This window comes from Hevea brasiliensis, chromosome 18, assembly GCF_030052815.1.
Source record: "Hevea brasiliensis isolate MT/VB/25A 57/8 chromosome 18, ASM3005281v1, whole genome shotgun sequence".
Taxonomy (NCBI): domain Eukaryota; kingdom Viridiplantae; phylum Streptophyta; class Magnoliopsida; order Malpighiales; family Euphorbiaceae; genus Hevea; species Hevea brasiliensis.
The window spans coordinates 29,194,781-29,217,483 of NC_079510.1; the positions used below are offsets into that span (position 1 = coordinate 29,194,781).

Here is a 22,703-nt window from a genome sequence, read left to right on the forward strand (position 1 = left end):
GGACAAAAATTTTAACTAGTCTTTAAACTTTAAGTAAATGTTTTTAATACCTGCTATAAAAGCTCACCACTTTCAAAAAGTAAGAAAATTGTTTTAAAATCCCTTATAGTGTATTTAATGAGTTATCGATAGACGGAGTCGGTAATTCATTAAGTATATTACGGGATCATGTTATGCCTTATAGAGGGGTAAGGTGTGACATTATAATTGAAATATATTAAATTTTTAATAAATATCTTCAAAATTATACTTTTCTCAATAGTTATTTAAATAATAATATCAAATAAAATTATAATAAAAAATATTCATTAAGTTTAGCTGGCCAAAATAATTGATTAGGTGAAAATTAATAGGGATGGATAAAATATGTAGGATCTTCAAGGGCATAAAAAACTTGCTCCATTATAGGCATTTTTTTTTCTTAGGGTAACTTGATTAAGGAATTTCAAATTCCTTGGAAGTGGGAAAATCTAGCTTATTTGGTTGCCATAATTATCTAATTTTCTAGAAAGTTGATGATCCATTTCCTTTTCATACAAGAACTTACTTCCTGAGCCTAACCCAGTTAACTTCAAGTTCCTAAGTATAAAATTCTGCTACTTTCTGTTTTGCCCATGATTCTCCTACTTTCTACTTTGCCCATGATCTTGCCTTTATCTTTCTTTTGTTCCCTTTCCTGTATCAACATAATATATTCCCTAGATTAGTATAGTCCCTTTTCTCCTCTAGATCAGCATGGTCTCTTTCTTGTATCAGCACAGTCCATTCTCACATTAGTATAATCTCTTTCCTGGATCAACAGTCTCCTTCCTGTATCAGCATAGTCTCTTCCAAGTATCAGCATTGTCCCTTCTTTGTATCAGCATATGATTCTTGTGGAACTAAAAAAAAATTTACCTTGTAAACTATTCATTTACCTTTTTCTTATTATTTATAGCTCATTTACCTATTTGTATTATTTATAGCTCTCATTACACTTATAGACATCATCAATGCTTTAATCTAATACCAAATTCTATATGTTCTCATTAATGTTACATTTATATTATTTGTTTGCTACTTTAGTATATTCTAGTTAGTCCAATTAAAAACCATTATACTTACAAGCAAATACTAGTTAGAGTAGGGATATTATTTCAATTTTATTGTCACTTTCCATTAATATACTTTTACTTCCTAGGAAATTAATATACTAACTAAATACATTCAAACCATACTTCCTGGGAAATAACTTCACTGAAAGTGTACTTCCTAGGAAAGTAGGCAATTTTGAACCAAACAAGGCATAGTCTTCTTCCAAGCTCTACTTTCATTATCAATAAGGTGCGATACCATGGTATTGAAAGGTAGGACGTGTGAAATCAAGGGTAAATTTAACGTATTATCCATTGATCTTAAGAGTTATAATAGTATAATTTCTAAACTTTAATTTGTAACACTAAACTCCTCTGATCTTTATTTTTTACACAATAAGACTCTCTTAATACTCAATAGCCAGTTTCTAAGTAACCTGCTAACATAGAGGTTTTAGCTTAGCATTTTATTCATCTCTTTTCTCCAATGCCACGATATGTAAAGTTCCTTCCCACTCTTCTCTCTCGTCTTCTTTATTTCTTCCAAATGCTATCTCACTAACTTTTACTCCCTATCATCTCCCATAAATCACATCTCTCTCTAAAAGTAATGAACCCTCACTAATTTCAAGCACCATTCTTCCATAATAGTGAATTGTTTGGCTTCACCATAGAAGGAGCAACCTACCCTAGACTAGAAATCAAAGGAGGTATCTACCTCATCACAGGAGCAACATTCCACAGCAGTGAACCCTTTTTTGTAACGACCCAAGTTAGGGGCTATTACTAGCACTAGAGATCAGGTTAGCTTAAGGCTACCGAAACCCGTAACAAGTTTGAAACTTGAGAAACATATATACATTTCTATATCTCACCATATTAACATACATCAAACCATTACACCTTAGTCTTTTCATTAATACATAAACATTCTTAACATAATGATGATTCGTAATTTGAACCTTAACATACATAAGATCTAAAGTGTAATAGTTCAACATGTGTACTCTCACAAGGGTTAATACAACTTATACATCATCATACTTAAGTAATTATTACATTTTTTTTTAATCACCAATACAGTACTATCCATTCATAAATTACATATCCATCTACCAAGACATTATACATAAAAAAGGGCTAAGACTACCCCTGATGCTCTCTATTCAAGGAACTCTTCTAGTCCTGTAACCCTACACCTAGGGGTTAGGGGAATGAGATAAGCTTACACAAGCTCAGTGAGTAAACTAGCCATCATTAATTGCATCATTCATTCGTACATGTGCAATGCATCATTAACATGGATTTTCACATCACAAACATTTCACGTAAGATAGACATTATCATCAATAACTCCCCAAACTTTCCTTTTAAACATGACTTGTGTCATGTACCCAAGGGCAACTTTCAAATCTCCCTTAAAGGGCAACATCAAGATCTCCTCTCAGGATTCACTTATGGATCCATAACATACGTAACGTTACATGAACATGACATGGGAGGAGTAATGGGTCATCCAATATCCATCAATGCACCAACAGCAATTTATGTAATTATGTAACATCTTCGTATTCTAAATACATATATCCTAAATAAATATGATATGATGCATGAGGATGCTCACTAATTACCTGTAAATAGTTTTTATTTTATTAATGTTAGAGTTACTCACCTTTTATAGCCTAATAACCTCCTTACTCAAATGAGAGCTATCCTTGGATCCTTCCCTTCTGAGTCTCTCAAGCCCAATCTTATAAAGTCAGACCAAGGCTCTATAACTCTATACATAACATAAGCATCCTATTCTAGGCCCTTAGGATCCATGATATTAAGTTTTAGAACATTGAAATCAAAGGAGAAAATAAGTGGGTTGAACCAAGTTTGGTCGTCGGAGTCTTGACTTCAACTATCGAACCTTGGAACATCGAGTGTCTATTTTGGGCAGTAGCTACTGTGGCTGCCAAAGTCTGGGACTTCGACCGTCAAACTTAAAAAATTTTTATATTTTTTGAGAAAATGCAAGCTTTGGTTGTCGAACCTCTGGCTTTTGACAGTTGAACCTATGAATTTTCAGAATTTTTAAGTCGAAAACCTTTAGATCCATTCTCTCAAAAGCCTCAAAACTCATTTCAAAGTTTCAAAACAGAATCCCATCACATATATATATCTTTGGGGCCTAAAACAACTAAAAAACATACCTAAAATTCACACACATTAATCAAAACTCAAAATCCTAGGTTTTCCCAAACCCACATGCATAAACTTCCCTAAAACTTAACTTTAAACAACTTTTTTTGAAATTAAAGTTTTAGAAACCTAAATCCTCATTAACTCTCTTAGTTCTATTTATTAGATCACGAAGAAAAGAAGATTACATTTTTTCTTGGAGCTTGGAGGCAAGAGAATCAAAACTGTAAAACTTGAATCTACTCTTTAACACTTCTAAATGGAAGAATCTCCTTATAGATCTTCAAAATTCTAAGAAAATCTATTCAAATAGCTCCTTGTATGCCCTAATAGTTGAGAGAGAGTGGAAAGAAGGAAAACCCATGCGTTTTAGGTAGGAAATGAGCTGAGATACCTTTTATACCCTCTTTGTCGAGAGACTTTCAACTTCTGAAAGTTCAGCTTTTGGCTGCCGAAGTTGATTCTTCCCAAATGGGCGTCTGAACCATAAAAAGGATTTCAACTGTCGAAAGTCTATTTTTTGGGTGCCAAAGTTCCTTCTGCTTAAAATAACCACTTTAAAATTTTTAAAGAATAAAACCCTTAAAACATTTTTTCATTCTTAAATATATTTTGGACATTTCAAACCCGCATACATTAGATACAATTGTGCATCTCACCGCCATTTCTTTATCAGTGAAGTTTTAATTTTTACCAGAATATTTCTTCAAGAACAGATATTTTGACATTGGAAAATGGCGGATCTTACATTTTTACTTTGTCATTAAAGGAGCTTCCTACCAGCCATCACATGAGCTAACACTCAATAGACAACCTAGCTGAAGATGTCATAATATAATAATTGAAGGCACTCATAAAATGGGATCTTGTTTTGTCCTTGTGATGAAAAAGAAGAGCATGCCAATTTTCCAACCCTTTGGAACTTAGTCGATGATTGCAAAGAATGTGGGAAGGGAAGGCATCGAAGACTTGTGGGAAGGTAAAGGAACATGAAAGGGTGGGAATCATAAAATTAGCACTCATGAGACATTAGACTATTAATTGGGCTGTTGATGCCAGGATAGGGGTTTTGAAAAAGAAGACACTTATATTTAAAAGTGTCCCTATTATTAAATAATGTCTACACATTTTTATTATTAAAAATATTTCTAATATTCTGGCACTTTTATCTTAACGTTAGTAATATATTTCAATGCTTTTTATTAATGTTGGGTATATTTTTAAAATAACATGCTTTTTCATGAACATTGAGAATATCTTTAATAAGTCAACACTTTTTTTTTTATTATTAATGTTGAGAATATCTCTACTATGTCAATCCATTTTTATTAATGTTGGGACAACTTGAATATGCCAATGCTTTTTTATTAATGTTGGGAATATCTTTAATATTGCAATGCTTTTTTTTAATATCTTTAATGAGTCAACACTTTTGTATTAATATTCAGAATATCTCTAATTAATATGTTGACTATAATACCCCTCATCTAGGATAACTAGATTTTTTACTTGAAGATAGAACGTTCCTCGAAGTTTTAACGAAAGAGAAGGTCTAAGGAAGTAGGATATTAGGAGAGAGAACAAAAAAAGAGAGGTTAAAGTTGTAAAAAGCTTACCCAAGCATCTTCAATCACCGAAGTTGCTTAAGTCAGGGTATAAAACCAAAAGGTTGGAGTCCCTACTAGCCATTTTCTCTCACTCTCTCGATTTCTCTCCTCTTTTCTCCCTTTTGTTTATTTCCTCTCCCTTCTAGCCCTAAAACTCTTTATCCTAACTCCCATATGAGGGAGAATCTCCCTAAACCTCTCAAAAAGGGTCAAGAACATCCTTTTATCTTCCCTCTCAAGTGATTTGAAAGAGAAGTGGGAGAAACTCCTCTCTTTGGAAACCCTAGTTAAGAGAGATAAGCTTTTTTCTCCTTCCTCTTAGTTTATTTGAAGGTTTTAGTTTGAGTATTTTGCAAATGAGTTAGTTTAGAATTAGTTGAAGGTTGTTTTAGGATTTAGTATAAAATTATGAAATTTAAGTTTAATTTTAGATATTTTGGTTAATAAAGAATATTTTTAATTGTTTAAAGTCTAAAGTAGTATAACAAACCTAGAGTAAGAAGCATAGGAAGGAATCTTAGGATTTAACGATTTAAAACCTTAAGATTTTGACTATGGATGAGTTTTGCGAAATTCCAAGTTTGATGGTCAAAACATGAAAGTTCGACAATCAAAATATGTGAGTAGTCATATAAACAGTGAATAGCAACTTCAGTAGCTGAAAACCCACTCTTTGGCGACTCTGACAAAGAATCCCAAATCTAATTTAAGCAGTTTAAGTCCTAAGCTAAGAACTTCTAAATCCTTTGCCTTGTAAACTTGATGATAAGGCATAGAGGACCCTAAAGTTTAAGACCTTAAAGTCGAGGACCTAAAGTCCAGGAGCCTACGGACTATCTGAGGTAATAGAGTCTAGCAATCCAAGGTGAGTGTAACCTACTAAATTCTTTTCAAATAAATATTTTCTTATGCTTGTATATGCATTCATGCATCATGATTATTTTATTAGGTATACTTGCATTCTTAGATCAACTTATATAAATGTATATTTTATACTGATGAATATGTTGCATAATTAATTGTGTTGTGTTAGTAATTCATGGATGACCCACTAGTTCATAATTGGGAAAGATATGATAAGAAAATGATACTAAGCTCAATTATGATATGAGATGTCTGGGTAAGGCAATTTTATGTCTTTGACTCCACTTGTAGGATTTGAATGATAAAAGAAGAAGTCTTGAGGAGCTCCCATAGAGGCTTGGGCACATTAGACATATGATATGATATAGATGGAGGAACCATTAATGAATTGAATTATCTTGATGTGATTTGTTTGTACCGTGAAAATTCATGTGTTTGACAAAAAAAAAAAAAACTCATGTGAATGCTGCATTTCTATATGTTTATTTTATTTTATTTAAATATGAGTTTTCCTCCCAAAGTAGGCTTTTAGTCATTGAGTCTCAAGCTCACTCCCTTCTTTTGCCTTCTTCCTTCAAGGACAAGAGTTGAAGATACATTTAGCATAATTAAGCTATGAGTTCTAGAGGTTATTGCCTCATTATGTTTATAAAGGTATATGTAAAGTTTATGGAACTCCTCTTATGACATGTAATTATATAAAGTTTTGTTGTGCTTGTTATCAAATGCATATGATGTCTATGATTAATTTTTTTTTTTTATACGATCCTTGTGATTGTCTATGAAAGTAACATTTAGGCTTGCTATATGTTTTGATGGCTCCTTATTTTTTTGTTCCCTTGGCACCGGTAACAGTCTTGAATTTGGGTTGTTACACCAATCCCTTTTTTTTTTTTAACGTCGAGAATATTTTTAATATAATGACCTTTTTTTTTATTAACATTGAAAATATCTTTAATAAACTAATTTTTTTTTATTAATGTCGAGAATATCTTTAATATGCCAATATTTTGTTTTATTAATTTTAAGAATATCTCTAATACACCGACGCTTTTCTTAATGTCAATAAAAAAAAAATGTCCCAATATATCCCTTTTGTTGAGTGCTTGGACAACTCATCTTGGAAGAAGGTTTATGGGTACAATAAGTATGAAGTTAAAATAATTGATTTCATTTGACACTTGGGTCTGTGTTTGAATTCTATTTTATAAAAGGGGCTTTTTTACTTTTTTTACTGAATTTTCTCTTCATGCCTATGTGTAGAGAGGTCATGGCTACAATTTCTTATATTGGGTTGATCCAAAGTTTTCTAGACAAGCTAATGTTGTTATTTTAGAATTGTTGAGCTGTTAGTAAAATATTGTATATGTAATATGATATTGGCCCTATGCGATGATGGACATGGAAGTTTAACTTAGGAGACCTAATTAAAATATGTGATTTATTAATCATTTAATTAGGTGATGAGTAAATAGGTTGATTGACCGATAAAATCATTTCCTAGATATAAAAAAAACCCAATTTATATTATGACAAAATAACACTTTAATTTTTTTTAATAAAAATGAATTGCTAAAATTAAATAAAATTGTTATTAATTCAAAATTATAATGAATGTTTAATATTATAAATTACAGAACTTAAAATATATCAATGGCTCAAGATTAAAAAGCTTATATAATTTATCTCAAATTTTCAAAAAATCACAAAAATAAATTTAATTAAAATTATAGATTAAATAAAATAAATGACATGGTTCTAACTTCTATTATTATGAAAGAAAAAAAAATATTCTAACATGACTGAAGAAATTTCAGCGAAGGAGAGATTCGAACAATAGCAACAAGATCATAAGAAGAAAATTACTAAAATTTTAAATTGATGAAAAAAATGATAAAGAACTATGTTAGATTTTCCTTTAATGATTTTGTCTAATAATTTAAATTTCAAAGAATGAAAGTTGGTAATTGTGTACTTGTTGAAAGAGAGAAAAAGTAAAATAGATTGATGGATAAGAACAATCTATGAGGCAATGATAATTTTATTATTATTTTTTTTTTGCAAGAAGTTTTGTATTTCATTATTGGTATCATTCTTTTAGTGAAAACTTTTTAGTTATTTTTTTATAAAATTACTAACAAACTCGTAAAAGCTTATAAAATATTCAAGGTTCAGTGCCTATTAAAAGTTGATAAGAGCAGTGACAAATATCAATTTTTTGAAATACTATCATCATAAACCTAAAATATTCTAGGCCCAATGCCCCCCTTTGCCTTAATGTAAATTCGTGATTGACTCCATATTTGGATGTAAGAACATGGAAATATATGGTATTGGTCTAATCTTTTCATTGATTGTTAATTTTGAAGTAGGAGGGATTCGCAAATCCTCTAGACGTAGAGCGCGTTGAGTTTTTAACCCAAATACATTACCAACGATGAAAGTAAATATATTAGTAATAGAACTTTCGTCCAAAAGGTCCAATGGGTAAGCTACATAAACAATTTGTTGATTTTCTTCCCTGCCAATGGGCTTGATGCCGTAGCATTATCCTTTATAATGATCAAAATTGGTAAGTCCATCGTCCACAAAGTTGTCCATATACCAGTAGAAGATTCAGCAACTATTACAGCTCCTGCTTCCTTAGGCAGAACTTTAGGTTGAGGGAGTCACTTTGAATGCTGCCAAGATATCAATATCTTTAGTCTGTCAAGAGTAGGGGAGAGCAGTTTTCGATTTAAATCGAAAAATCGAATCGAACCGATTTAATTTTATTCAATCGGTTAGGTTCGATTTATAATTTTGATAATTTCGGTTAATCGGTTTGGTTCGGTTATTTTCATAAGAAATAAAAAAAAATCGAACCGAACTGAAATTATTAATATATATAGGAAATCAAAGAAAATCAAATCAAATCGAATCAAACTGAAACGAACCGAACCGAAATTAAAGAAAACCAAACCAAACCTTAAGATTTTTGAGTTTTGATTTCTAATTTTTTTTGTTTTTATGTTTTATTATTTAGATTTAATGTTAAAAATATGAAATTTTATAAATTTCAGTTTGATCGGTTTAAAATCGAATCGAACCGATATTTATCGATTCGATTCGGTTTAGTTTTCTCTTATTAATCGGTTTGGTTTGGTTTTTAAAATTTTTTATTTTCGTTTTTATCGGTTTGGTTCGGTTCGAAACCGAACCGACCGTTTGCGCACCCCTAGTCAAGAGTATACTAAGTCAATTTATAATCTTTAATACTAACCTTGAATCCAACACTTATTTTAGTCTCTATTTATGGTGACATAAGTCCCTCTCTACAACTCATGAATTAAGAATTCTCACAATAACAAACTTTGAAATTTTTTGATTATCCAATTTGTGTGATAAATTAAAGTTAAGGGTTGTACTGTTACAATGCTTACCACATTTTTACTGGACATAAATTTGAGGAAGCTTATTTTACAAATACTAAAACCTATGGGGGTAAATTAAGCTTTAATATAACACACACAAAAAAAAAGGAATCCCCTTATCTCTCATCCTACATTGCTCTGATATTAGCAATGTAAACTTTTGATATAGTAATTTCTTGGAAATTTCTCATAAGTTACTTTTCCAACATGAGTTATCAAATGTCCTCACCTACTTGCCAAAAAATAAAAAGGGTTCAACTGATGATAAATGTCCCACCAGAAAGTTTGCTTTTTACCAGACCTCAACTTTCCAAAAGTTTTAGTAATAACTATACATTCAGTTTTCTTCATTGTTGTTGAAAAATGAACCATATCCTTTATTCATTAAATTCAAGTCAACAAAGAGAGTTTTTTTTTTCTTTTTTTTTTATTATTTAAAAATATTTTAAACTTTAGAAACTTTAATTTTATAAATTTTAAAAAACTGAAGAGTTTTTAATTTTATTTTAAGTTTCAACTCAGAGTATAAAAATACCTTTCAGAAAAATTATCACTTTAGATGTTTTGAAAAACATGTTATAAAAATCTATTTTATTATTGTTTTCATTTTTCAACTAAAACAAATTAAATTTACTTTTTAATTAATTTTTAATATTTTTTAATTAATATATTTAAACGAATACTTTTTTTTAACAACAATACTAACAGAAATATTAAATAAATTTTTAATATTTTATGACTTTGTTTATGAAAATATATTATTAAAAATATAATAAATTATTTTGAGTCAATAAAATATTCAGATACTTAGAAAATTTGAGGCTTAAAATTTAATTCAAACTTGGTTCAATAACTTTTAAAATGATTTACTAATTTAAGATCTAAATTCGTAAACTATGATTTAAATATTATATAATATAAAATATATTTAAAGTTAATTATAAAAAATTTAAATACTTATTAGACGCGTGAGCTATTCAAGTCCTGTTTATTACATTTGAACAACTCGGCTTGGGTCAATATTATTTGTAAATGTAATGAGTGCTATCAGTGCTTTTACCTTCTACCTATCTGGAGAGGCGAGTTAATGGGAATTCTTGTTAGTCTCACGTGGGCTACCACTTCACTGTGGCTTTAATTGTTGACAGTTGGCTACCGCTGCTTTATGGATTTGACATGACACTTTCCCACCAACCAACCAGGAAAATCCAAGCCTCCCTTGCTGGTTCCAAACGGAACTGATAAGATTGTTATTGAGTACCATTCTCTGAAATTAGCTTTCACACACAGGTCGACTCGAAATTTTATAATTTTTAAAATAATTTTAATATTATTAAATTAAATTTATTAATTTGTATATGAAACAGGAAAATTTTTAAAATAATTGTAATATTATTAAATTAAATTTATTAATTTATAGATAAATATTTATATATGAAACAGGAACATTTTTTCAAAAATCTACTATATGTCAATTTTTTATTATATATAAATTATAAAATTATTTAATAGTTACTCTACTAATATTATTATTGTTATAATGTAATTTATAATATATTAATATATATTAATTATATATTTTTTTATTTATATTATATATAGATATATTTTAATTATTTTTATTATAAAAGTTTTATTAAAATGTTTGAGAAATAAAACTAATAAAAATAAAATTTAAAATAATTAATAAAAAATTTAAAAGCGTTTTCTTATTTTAATAAGAATATCAAAATATAGAAAAGAAAATATTTTCTGTTAATTCATTTTTTTGAGTCCTTTAAACAGTAAAAAATACAGAAAATATTTTTCATAAAACAAACATAGCCTTGATGTTCTCGACTTAAATGGTAGAATTATAATATCCCTCTTCTAGTATGCATGCTCTTCATTTTTTCCTGGTCCGATCTATCATGAATTTAAAACACAAAATGTGATACCCACATATTAAATGCATGAATTTTTCATGTTTATATTTTGAATTCATAATAAATAAAATCTATACAAGAATTTCTCCTAATGGTAACATAAATTAGTTTTTTTTTAATGTTTATTAAATGACAACACCATAACTGTAAAAGTGAATTTATTTATGCACAATGGTGGATATTGGAGTTATTAACCACACAAGGTAGGGTATAAGAAGGATTTAGTTACATATTCAAATGGGAAAGACATAGACTTTTTATCGTAGTTTTAGATAATTGGGTATATGATAAGGATTATGGATATAGAAATGGCTGTAAAATATGCTCAATGGGGATGAGGGGATTTTAAGGGATGAGAATATGAATAACGTGTTAGATTACAACAAAAGGAGTTATAAGCGGCTGTTTTTAGACTCCAATTTATTTAGTGTTTAAGATTATGCCATAAAAGCAGAGGATTGAGAGGAATCATCATTTGAAATATACTCAACTTAATTCAACTAAGTCTTTATTCTAAAAATTTATTGGAGTCGGCTATATGAATTCTCTTTTTCCACTTTAAATGATTTTGAGCTAAATCCTCGGAAATGTATAATGCTTCTAGGTCATGTTGTACTACTTTCCTCCAAGTCAGTTTAGGTCTACCCCTTCTTTTCTTTCTATCATCTATTCCAATATGCTCTACTTGTCTAACTTGAGCCTCCGTATGTCTACGCTTCACATGACCAAACCACCTCAATCTCCTTTCTCTCAACTTATCCTCAATTGGCACCACTCCTACCTTTTATCTGATACTCTCATTATGAATTTTATCTAGTCTAGTATGGTCACTCATCCACCTTAACATTCTCATCTCTGCAACTCTTATCTTAGACACATACGACTCCTTCATTGCCCAACACTCACAACCATATAACATGGCCGGTCGTATGACTATATGGTAAAATTTTCATTTCAACTTATTGGGAATCTTGCGATCACATAAAACTCCTATGGCACATCTCCACTTCAACCATCCGGCTTTAATCCTATTACTAACATCCTCCTCACATCCTTCATCTACTTGAAGGAATGAGCTGAGATATTTAAAGTGATTACTTTCGGGCAATACCACTCCATCCAAACTAACTCCTTCCCTATCACCAGTTCGGCTTTCATTAAACTTGCAATGCATGTATTCTGTCTTTGTTCTACTTAACTTAAAACCCTTTGACTCTAGAATACTTCTCCAAAGCTCTAGCTTTCTATTGACTTCTTCTCGCGTCTCATCTATCAGAACTATATCATCCGCAAACATCATGCACCAAGGGATACTTTCTTGTATATATTTTGTCAATTCATCTAGAACTAATGTAAAAAGGTAAGGGTTTACAGCTGAACCTTGATATAATCCAACTGAGATAGGAAAATCTCTTGTGTTCCCTCTCACTATGCGCACAATAGTAGTTGCTCTTTCATACACATCTTTCAACACTTGTATGTAACTAATAGATACCCTGTTTTGTTCTAACACTCTCCATAAGACATCTTAGAATACTATCATAAGCAATCATCACTCGAAATATAATCAAGATAAATGAAGGATTTTGGTGGTGATCTAGCCGAGAATAACCAATACAGCGTATTGGATTGACTTCCACTTGTTACATTATTTAGGCTATAAATTTCTAACATGGAAAAGCAATGGCCTTTAGACGAGATAGAGAGGAAAGCACAAAGGGGTGGGGGATGGGATTGCAAGAACAGATGCAGGAGCGAGTGCGTGAAAGGAGTAGAAAGAAGCTTGGTGGTCTAGCGACAATGAGAGGGTAGAGATTTTAAATAAGGATAATTAAATCTTTTCAAGATGGACCGACGACAAAAACCTTTGAAATTAAATGGAAGAACTATTTTATAGATGAAAATAAATATTAAAAACTATTTAATATAATTATCATAATTTAAAAATTAATTAATAAATAATGACAAACTTTAAGTACCAAGCTAATTCACCCTGAAAAAATCATCTAATATTGTAAATTTTAAATTTGATTTGATTAAAATTAAGTTAAATTCAAATGTTTTAAGAATCAAATTGGAGTATCTAACAGAAAGCTCATTTACGTTCAAAACAAATTGTCAAAATTAAAGGACAACTCTACAATCTAAAAAATAATTTTAGATTTTCAACAAGAAACAAGTTTCTAGGCCTTTGGGCATCAAGGGGAAACTACAAAACCCAAGTGGTCCAGCTTTATAGGACTTGGACGGACACAAGTTATCTTCCTTTGTAGGTTTACAAAAAAGCATATATTGGTTTAAGTATGAAAATAAAATGAAATAATAAGTTTCATTTGTTTTGTCGGAAATATATTTTTTTATAAAATATTTTTTATATTTTATAATGTTTGAAATATTTAAAAAATTGATTCTTGAAATTATTTTTTTTATTAAAGAAAAAATTAAATTATTTTTAAGAAAAATAATAATATATTCTTTTTAAAAAATAAAATTATTTTTTAAATTTTTATAATTTTATTATAAAATATTTATACATGCATAATATAAATATATATTATTAATTTAATATTATAATTAAATAATAAAATTTTTTTATGAAAATTTTTTTTTATAAAACTATTTTCGTAGAAAATTTTTTTATTATTTCTGCAAAACATGTAGGGTCTTAATTTATTCTAATATCTTTTGGGCATTTTCATTTCAATCTAATTTTTACTTATGAGCTCAATCAATCTAAATTTTTTATTTAAATTTATATTAATCCTCATTTAATAAAATATTACATTTTTAATAATATTTTTATTATTTTTTATTTTTAAATATTAAAATTAATTATTTAATTAAAATAAAAATGTTGGGAGGGATTATTAGATTTAGTTTTTTTTTATTATTTTTTTAACGATAAAAATTTTAAATATTTAAAGATAAAAAATTAAAATTTTAATATTAAAAAATATAAAAATTATTTTTTTTTTCTAAAAATTGGACTTATTTGAACTTTTTTGAGAAGGGATTTATTTGAACTTAAATAAAATTTTTATGATTAATTTGGTTAAAAGTATAAAATTGACTTAATTAAATATAGAAAATGCAATCATGATTTCCTATTTTTTTTTTATTATTTATTAAAAGGGGAATAAAAAACTGCAGCTCTTTTTATTTTTTATATTTCTACTTCAATATTTTAAATATGAATTTAAATAATTTATATTTACTTTACTTAATTTTTTTAAGAGTTATTTTTTTATTCACTCAAATATTAACACTTAATTTCCGAAGCTTATTCATGAATTAACACTTTAACCTTAATTATAAATTTTTTTACCATATTTTAGTCTTTAAAATTTTTAAATTTTATATCACAAAACACTTTAATCTCTCAAAAGCTTACATTTTTTTTTTTCTACCAACGATTGTGTAGACATTAAAACAGATCATATGGGAAAGCAAAAGGTTGGGATAGAAGAATGTGGGCAGAACCTTTTTAATATTTTCCATGGGTTTCATGCATGATGCATGGAAAACACTCATATATTTTTTTTATGTTTTTCAATATTAAAAAAAAAAAAATTCCTACTCAAAGGATTGATTCAGTGTAAAAGAGAGATTTATTCGCTTTGAAAAATCTGACTTTAAATTTTATTAGTGATTTCTTATTGTGATGATATATTTATACCTAATTAATTTTATTCATCAAAATATTTTAAACTTTAATTTTGATATTGATGTAACTGAATTCTTTGAAATGTGTGTGAAAGTAAAAACGCAATACTCCTAATTATTTCTATATATATATATATATATTATAAAAAGCAAAAAAAAAAAAATTCTTTTAAGACTTGCATTATTACTATTTTATAATGATCAATGGTTTAGTAGTTAATTATAAAATCATAAAATTTTTATTACATTTTAAATTAAATTATACATTATTTTTAACATTTAAAATTTAATGCACCTTAGTCCATTAATTATTATATTATAACACAATTTAATATATATATATTAAATTGTGTTATAATATAATAATTAATGGACTAAGGTGCATTAAATTTTAAATGTTAAAAATAATGTATAATTTAATTTAAAATGTAATAAAAATTTTATGATTTTATTAATTATTATATTATAACACAATTTAATATATATATATATATATATTATAAAAAGAAAAAAAAAATCTTTTAAGACTTGCATTATTACTATTTTATAATGAATCAATAGTTTAGAAGTTAATTATAAAATCATAAAATTTTTATTACATTTTAAATTAAATTATACATTATTTTTAACATTTAAAATTTAATGCACCTTAGTCCATTAATTATTATATTATAACACAATTTAATATATATATATATATATATATATATATATATATATATATATATATATATATATTATAAAAAGCAAAAAAAAATTCTTTTAAGACTTGCATTATTACTATTTTATAATGAATCAATGGTTTAGTAGTTAATTATAAAATCATAAAATTTTTATTACATTTTAAATTAAATTATACATTATTTTTAACATTTAAAAATTTAATGCACCTTAGTCCATTAATTATTATATTATAACACAATTTAATTCCTCAAAAATTTTATATTTTCTACACATGCTAGTATAGGAACTAAAAGAGTCAATTTTATTGAAAGCAAAATATAGTTTGAGACAAATTTGGAAAACAAAAGCAAATTAAATGCTGAGTTTAGCAAACAAAATACTTGCATATTTTGGAAGTTTATAATTCCACTTTGATTCAATGAGTTGTGGAAAAACAAAAATCATACAAGAGTATATGGTTATACATGGAATGAACTAAATCACTCAAAATACATATAATTTTTTAGGTTCCCTTGGTTGGAGATAATAATTTCTTTCATTCAATTTACGCTATTCAATTAACTAAAATAATAACTCTGGAGCAATCTTTTTAGAGAAAAGCACACCAGTTTCTCTACCAAAATGTTTTTTGTTTGGGTTTATAAGCTGAAAAATTAAGTAAAACGATCGAAAATTACTAGAACATCAACAAACAGTTTTGTTGTGCAGTTTCTAGAGTGGATTTTGTGAAGAATAGTTTCTGAAAATAAGCAGTGTTGAGGTTCGATATGAAACTACTTGATTATCAAAAAATATTTTTTCGATCAAAGTATATTATAATATCATAGCCAAACAGCCGTGGTAGGTAATTCAATCCAAGAAGTGACACAACCAACTTATGGTGATTTTTTTGAAGTATTGCTTCCGAAAACTGCAAGAGCTGAAGAGTTCAACATGCAAATTACTCATGATCAATAGATCCTTTTGCAAGCAAAGTATCTAGATATCACAGCTATATAACTGTAGCTAACTGGTACTTCATTCAACAAAGATATTTTTCACCGTCAAGCCATTCTTCAATGAACAAGAAATGGTTGAGAAAGAAAGGACTCTATAGGGCTACTCCAGATCATGAGAAGATCATTGGCAGGTGAAAAAAATGGAGATTGCACTTGAATGTGACTTATAGCAGGAATTGACAAAGCACCAGTGAAAGGAAAGGCAATGAATGGCAGATGATCAGCTGCTCAAACTTAAGCATATCAATCTATTTAGTCTTTGTTTGGTACAGGGGAGTGTAAAGAGGTAAGATAAGTTTTTTTTTTTTTTTTTAGTAAAGTAAGGTAAAATAATGGAAGATAAAAATAACCCTATTATGTAAAGAGATTTTTTTTTAACAACAAATTAAAAAATAATATCTAATAAATTTTTAATCTTATTTATTTTTTAAAATGATATGTATTAAATCTTGATTGCATGGAATTGGTATGATACTATTCGAATAAATAGTTACACACATCCAAGCAATAGGGTACAACATATATATTATATATTTTAATATTATTCAAAGATATCTTTTGATATCTTTTAACTATTGATAAGTTATTAATACATTTTAATTATTAAATTCAAAAAGGGACACATGATTTCAACAACCAATCTAAAAAAACAATCTAATAACAAGAATGCAATATGGATATCATTCAATTTTCATTAATAACTAAGAAACAAAAATTTAGCTTTCCATAAAATTATTGCCCAAGCAATCAAAAAGCATTGATCCACTATTATGAAGAAATAGAAAATACTATTAAGAAACAGAAAATACAAAAGCATGGCCTTAAGATAATTAAAGACAGAAATCTACTTACAACTTAGAAAATTCAATTGAGATTGGGAGAGCTGGGAAAAATTGAACAATCACATAGCTGTTCTCACATGAATATGGGTGGAAGAACAAAAGAGATAGGAGACTAAAAACATGTTAACGTTAATTTTTATTAACGGTTTTGATGAAAATAATAATATATAATTTATAAAAACTTTCCCAATAACCCAAGTTGATGGGTTGAAAAATTAACTAAGGTTTTTAGTAGTTTTAAAAACCTCAAAAACCCTCAAAAACCTTATCTTCCCCTTAAAACTCTCCTCTCAAACAAGTTCTTAGAGTTAGCTATATGGACCATTTATCTCCATTTAACTTAATTATTTAAGCCCATATATCCCCTAGTATTGGTAATGGTCCCAACCTGGACCGTTACATGGAAGCAATGAAAAGCGAATGTGTTAGGCATCTACAAAGTACTAAAAGGGTACAATTGTGTAGGATATGAGGGAAGAAGAGACGGCTTACATGATTGGGAGGGTTAAAAATCTTGTTCTTCTTCACCCATCAATTTAAGTGAGGTCTTTGCAAGGATTACCAATGATGTAGTTCGCAGAGTAGCTCTAAGGACGAGATATAATGCAGCGGATGGAACAAAGAGATTGAGATTAAGAGAAATTGTTGCAATAGATGATGATGGGTTGCAATTGAGAATAGAGATCGAAGGAATAGGAAATTGGGAAGCAAGGATTGAGATGTGGGAAAAATGATTATGTTATGTGTAGAATCGGAACCATCTAATCAAATTGGATTGAATTCGATTTGGTTTGATTATTTATTAAATCGATTTCAGTTTAATTTAATATTTCAATGCATTTTAGTTATTTAGTTTGATCAATTTACTTCAATTTTGAATCAAATCGACCGATTGCTCATCACTACAGCTATAGGCTATGTATAATAGTTTGGCTTTAGCTTAGAGTATAGGTTTTCATAGGATTTCTCTTTAATGTGACACTTCAAGTCTCGTGGTCTTGGTGGAAGGGTTGTTCTTGACCCATGAACAATTTTGTGAGCTTTGGATTCAACTATTCAAAATTTTATTTCGAAAGATCGGAAAGTTAAAGTTGATCATGTTTATAGAGAAGCTAAATTTAGTGTGAATTGACTAACAAATTTCGCTCAATTGATACGCTTCATGTCCTTGATAATCTTCCTTCAATTCTCTTCCTTGTCTTTTACTAGAACTAATGTTCTATCTGGCATTAAAGTTTTAGGCCAAAAAGAGCATTTCCAAAAAAAAGAAAAAAACTATTTAAGACTATGTTTGTTTTACATAACATATTTTATTAGAAAATATTTTCTGTATTTTCTAGTGTTTGAGATACTCAAAAAAATTAGTTAATGAAAAATATTTTTCCAATTAAAAAGAAATTAAGTCATTTTGAAAAAAAAAAATTCCTTTTTTTTTTCAAAAGAGAAAGTTATTTTCTATTTTTAAATTTTGATAATTTTATTAAAATATGAAAATACTTATATATATATATATATATATGAAATAAACATATACCAATATTATAACTAAATAATAGAAAATATTTTTATAAAAAATATTTTTCTTAAAAAAATAATTTCTATATACAAATTATTTTATGTGAACAAACAAAATCTTAAATGTCAAAGAAACAATTCAGAAAAAATTATTATTTTAGAATTTTTATAATTAAAATATTTTAAATTAATTTTTAATATTCCCTAACAAACATGTTTTAAAAAGTGTTTTTTCACTTAATCAAGCCCTTAATGGCATTACTTATTAGTGTCGCCTTGTTGTGTTCTGTAGTGTACCTTTCTAGCTTGTGCCCTTCTTTTATTTATTTATTTATTTTTTTAAAGAGAGCCTCATAAAAGTCCATAAATAAAATGGTTGAGCGATTTAGGCTGCTCAACGGCCTCAGTTGAACTCCCGAATCACCGACACGAAAATAGATGGTTAAGATAGGGCCCATTTGGATTCGGACCCTATTGCATAGACCCGTTTCAAACCATCGGTCCATTACGAAGTTTCTTTAAAAGCCTAGGTAAAGAAACCCTAAGGCTTCTCCTTAGCCCTCTCTTCAGTTGCCGCTGCTTCTACTCGCTCCACAACCGGAGATCCTTGAACCTAACGACCATGGTACTCTCTCTCTCTCTCTCTCTCTCTCTCTCTCTCTCTTCGTACCCCTTCTTTTTGATTTTTAAAATTGATCTTGATCCGTCTATTTGTAAAATGGTTTTTCGTATATTTATGTACATTCCCGCTGAGAAGTTGTCGTTTTTAATTCCCAAAAATGTAAATGTGTATTTAATCATGAATAGATTGGAAAGCTTTTCTCTCTTGCTAAGTTTTACCTATGTTGGTGAAGATTGAGTCTTATATTAATTCACTTGCTGTAATGAAGAGCTTACTTAATTGAGGAATAAACTATGTTTCTCAAATGCCCAACATGATCTGTTATTCTTTAAGGTGTAATTCATTGTTGGTGATCCCCAAAGGATTTTGTATTTCAAATGGTAGTTGGGGTCGATGCAGGGTGGGGGATGGTTATGGAATTGCAATATAGTGTTGTAAATTTTTGTGGCTTGGATTTGTTTTGCATTCTTTAGGACTTGTTTAAAAATTTAGCTTGGCTTTGAGGTCATGTTTTATTTATTATTTTATTATATTGTTTTTTGTGTTCTTGTTATATTCTGCAAATGCTATATGTTTAATTTGCTGGTTGTAAAATGAACTTTCGCTTTGAAGGCGAATGTGTTGACTATTGAAAGAATTGCTTTCTATAGTAATCATTTGGTTATCCCGGCAAACTATTGGTTTCATGATGTCTTTAGATGAAACTAACTGTGAATGATGAGAACATGAATTAAGCTATGAAGATGCTTCAGCCTGATTACATGGACTTGTTACTTATATGGGTGACTAAAAATTACTGTAGCAAATTTATGTGGTCACTGTATATGGATGCCTAAAAGTTACTGCAGCAAGGCCATCATACAATTGGATTTTTGGTGTGATGGAATGGGTATTTTTATTTATTTATTTATTTATTTTTGTCACATTAGCCTTGCATACATATTTAGCCAATTGTTATGGCATTTGTTTTCCCTTGCTTTGGCAATTATAGTTGTTGCATGTTTTCTTTGTTTACTAAAAATTGTGGGTTTGAGTATCTTAACTTTGTTGCTGTTATGCATTGTACACTTCATGCTTTGCTCTTGGAAGCAACTATTTTAAATTGTTATACCTTTTTTGTTTGATGTGATGCAGGCCAAGCGAACAAAGAAGGCTGGTATTGTTGGGAAGTATGGTAGGTGCAAATTGATTATGTGGAGTCTTGCAATTTTCTCAGAATTTATATTGTTGCATTGTTGAATGGTCAGGTATTCTTAATTGTACAGAATTCAAAATGAGTAACTGATCATGCACTTCATTATCTGACGTAGTGTCCTCTGTAGTTATGAGATAGTAATCTTAACCTAAATGATACTCCAATGCTGTATTGTCAATTTTGATAGTAACAATACCATTAGTTGCCCAAGGATGTTAGTGAACTTAAGTTGTCTTGAGCATCAATGAAATTGTGGTTGCTTAATATGAGTTGATTGAAGCTGTTAATTTGTGAATGTTGCAACATGGAATTTTGTTGTATGTCTATATTTGCCTTGTCTATTATGAGACTAAGTTGGTAATTTAAACCTGAATGCTACTCCAGAGCTGTATTGCAGTTGTGATAGCAACGATACCATTAGTTACACAAGATGTTAGTGCACTCTAGTTTTCTTGCACATCAATGAAATTATTTTTACTTAAGATGAGTTAATTGAAACTATTATTGAGTGAATGCTGCATCGTGGAGTTTTGTTGTATGATTCTGGATCTATGAGGAATGTGACTGTTAAGAGTAACTGAGTAAGTGTTGTCTTGCTTACATTCAAGGTCAAGGTTCTTGGCTTGAAAATTGTCTTGATGTTTTTAATGCAGGCACCCGGTATGGTGCTAGTCTGCGTAAGCAGATTAAGAAGATGGAGGTTAGTCAACACAGCAAATTTTTCTGTGAATTCTGTGGGAAGGTAAGCTATTGGAATTATGCATTAACCTTGTGCATGTTTGTGTTATATCTGGCTTGAGTGAGAGTGAATATAGTCACTCGCCCTAAATTCTGTGTTTGCTTTTTGTAATAATCTTCTGCATTTCTGCAGTATGCTGTGAAGAGGAAGGCTGTTGGAATTTGGGGCTGCAAGGACTGTGGTAAAGTTAAAGCTGGCGGTGCTTACACTTTGAAGTAAAGACCCCTTTCATCCTCACTTCTCTCTATATTTTTTCAAATAATAATGCTTTGCCCCTATTTTTTATTTCTAATTTATAATTTAAAAAAAAATCCCATCCAGGAGATTAATTTTTTTTTTTTTTTATATGACAGCACTGCCAGTTCTGTGACGGTGAGGAGCACAATTAGAAGGCTGAGGGAACAAACTGAGAGCTGAGCTGCTTTTGTCAAGGCCTACTTCTCTTTCTTTACGATATGTCTGCACTCGTCTTAGCTATAGACTACTTGAAAATGTTTTGAAATTAATTCTACGGTTTTGATGAGTTGATGTTCATCTATGTAGTGCACTCCATGATTTTGGGCATTTAAATCTTTTACGTCAAGACTTTTAACTCTCATCATTTGCTGTTTAACAATTTATTTAATCTTAATTGCATTACAACCTACCAAGGCCAAACATAGCTCGCTTCTGAGACACAGTTTCACCTCTTTCAGAGAATATTGGTATTGATTGATTTTATAAACAAGCAACGTTCCATTGCACCATTCCATGGAAGAGTGGCGATAACAACTCTTTTCTAATGTATACTTTCCTTAGGTTTCTGCGCCATCTGTTCTTCCTTCTTGTTGTGAAGGGCAATAACCTGGGTCTTTAGACTTTTATGTTCTACATATGATTGGTGGATGAATTTTCATAGTATTTGGATGAAATAAATGTAAAATTAATTTCATTAGTAAATAAATTCTAGTAATAAAATTTTTTTGTAAAAAAGTTCTCTTGATCTTTAATTATTGAATGTAAAACTCATTTACAAAATCAATTAATTTTATAAAGCTAAAGATTATTTAAATATGATACTTACATTTGTAAGTTCAATGAGATATTTTTTTCTACTTTTTATCAAAAGTAACTGACATCTCCATTTTAGTTTTTTTTTTTTTTATTTTTTTTTTCCTCATACATCACTCTCTTTTTTATACTTGACCTATTTATTCTTGTTAATTATGATAAATTATCTTCAATTTTTATTTTACTTTTTTATGATTTTATTATAATTATTGTCATATATATATATATATATATATATATATATATATATATATATATATATATATATATATATATAGTAAGATAAAAAAGCTGATAATATAATTGTAATACATAATTAAATTCAT

The 22,703-nt window shown here is 28.7% G+C and overlaps 1 protein-coding gene across 2 annotated transcripts; it reads left to right on the plus strand.

Annotated features, from left to right (window-relative positions):
* Positions 1-19,263: 19,263 nt before the first annotated feature.
* LOC110639408 (60S ribosomal protein L37a) lies at positions 19,264-21,925 on the plus strand. Of its 2 annotated transcripts, XM_021790340.2 has the most exons (5): positions 19,264-19,396; positions 20,528-20,567; positions 21,242-21,330; positions 21,460-21,542; positions 21,681-21,925. In XM_021790340.2, the coding sequence occupies exons 1-5, from the start codon at positions 19,394-19,396 to the stop codon at positions 21,742-21,744; spliced, it is 279 nt and encodes a 92-aa protein (XP_021646032.1). In that variant the 5' UTR covers positions 19,264-19,393; the 3' UTR covers positions 21,745-21,925. The 2 variants fall into 2 exon arrangements, with proteins under 2 accessions (XP_021646032.1, XP_021646031.1); XM_021790339.2 differs by lacking the exon at positions 19,264-19,396 and having other exon boundaries at positions 20,522-20,567.
* Positions 21,926-22,703: the final 778 nt, after the last annotated feature.

Bases quoted from the DNA above. Each gene is read 5' to 3' on its own strand.
- LOC110639408 (XM_021790339.2), top strand. From the start codon at position 20,522: ATGCAGGCCAAGCGAACAAAGAAGGCTGGTATTGTTGGGAAGTATG. The intron at 20,568-21,241 runs GTAGGTGCAAAT...TTTTTAATGCAG, and splicing joins TGGTATTGTTGGGAAGTATG to GCACCCGGTATGGTGCTAGT. The intron at 21,331-21,459 runs GTAAGCTATTGG...GCATTTCTGCAG, and splicing joins TCTGTGAATTCTGTGGGAAG to TATGCTGTGAAGAGGAAGGC.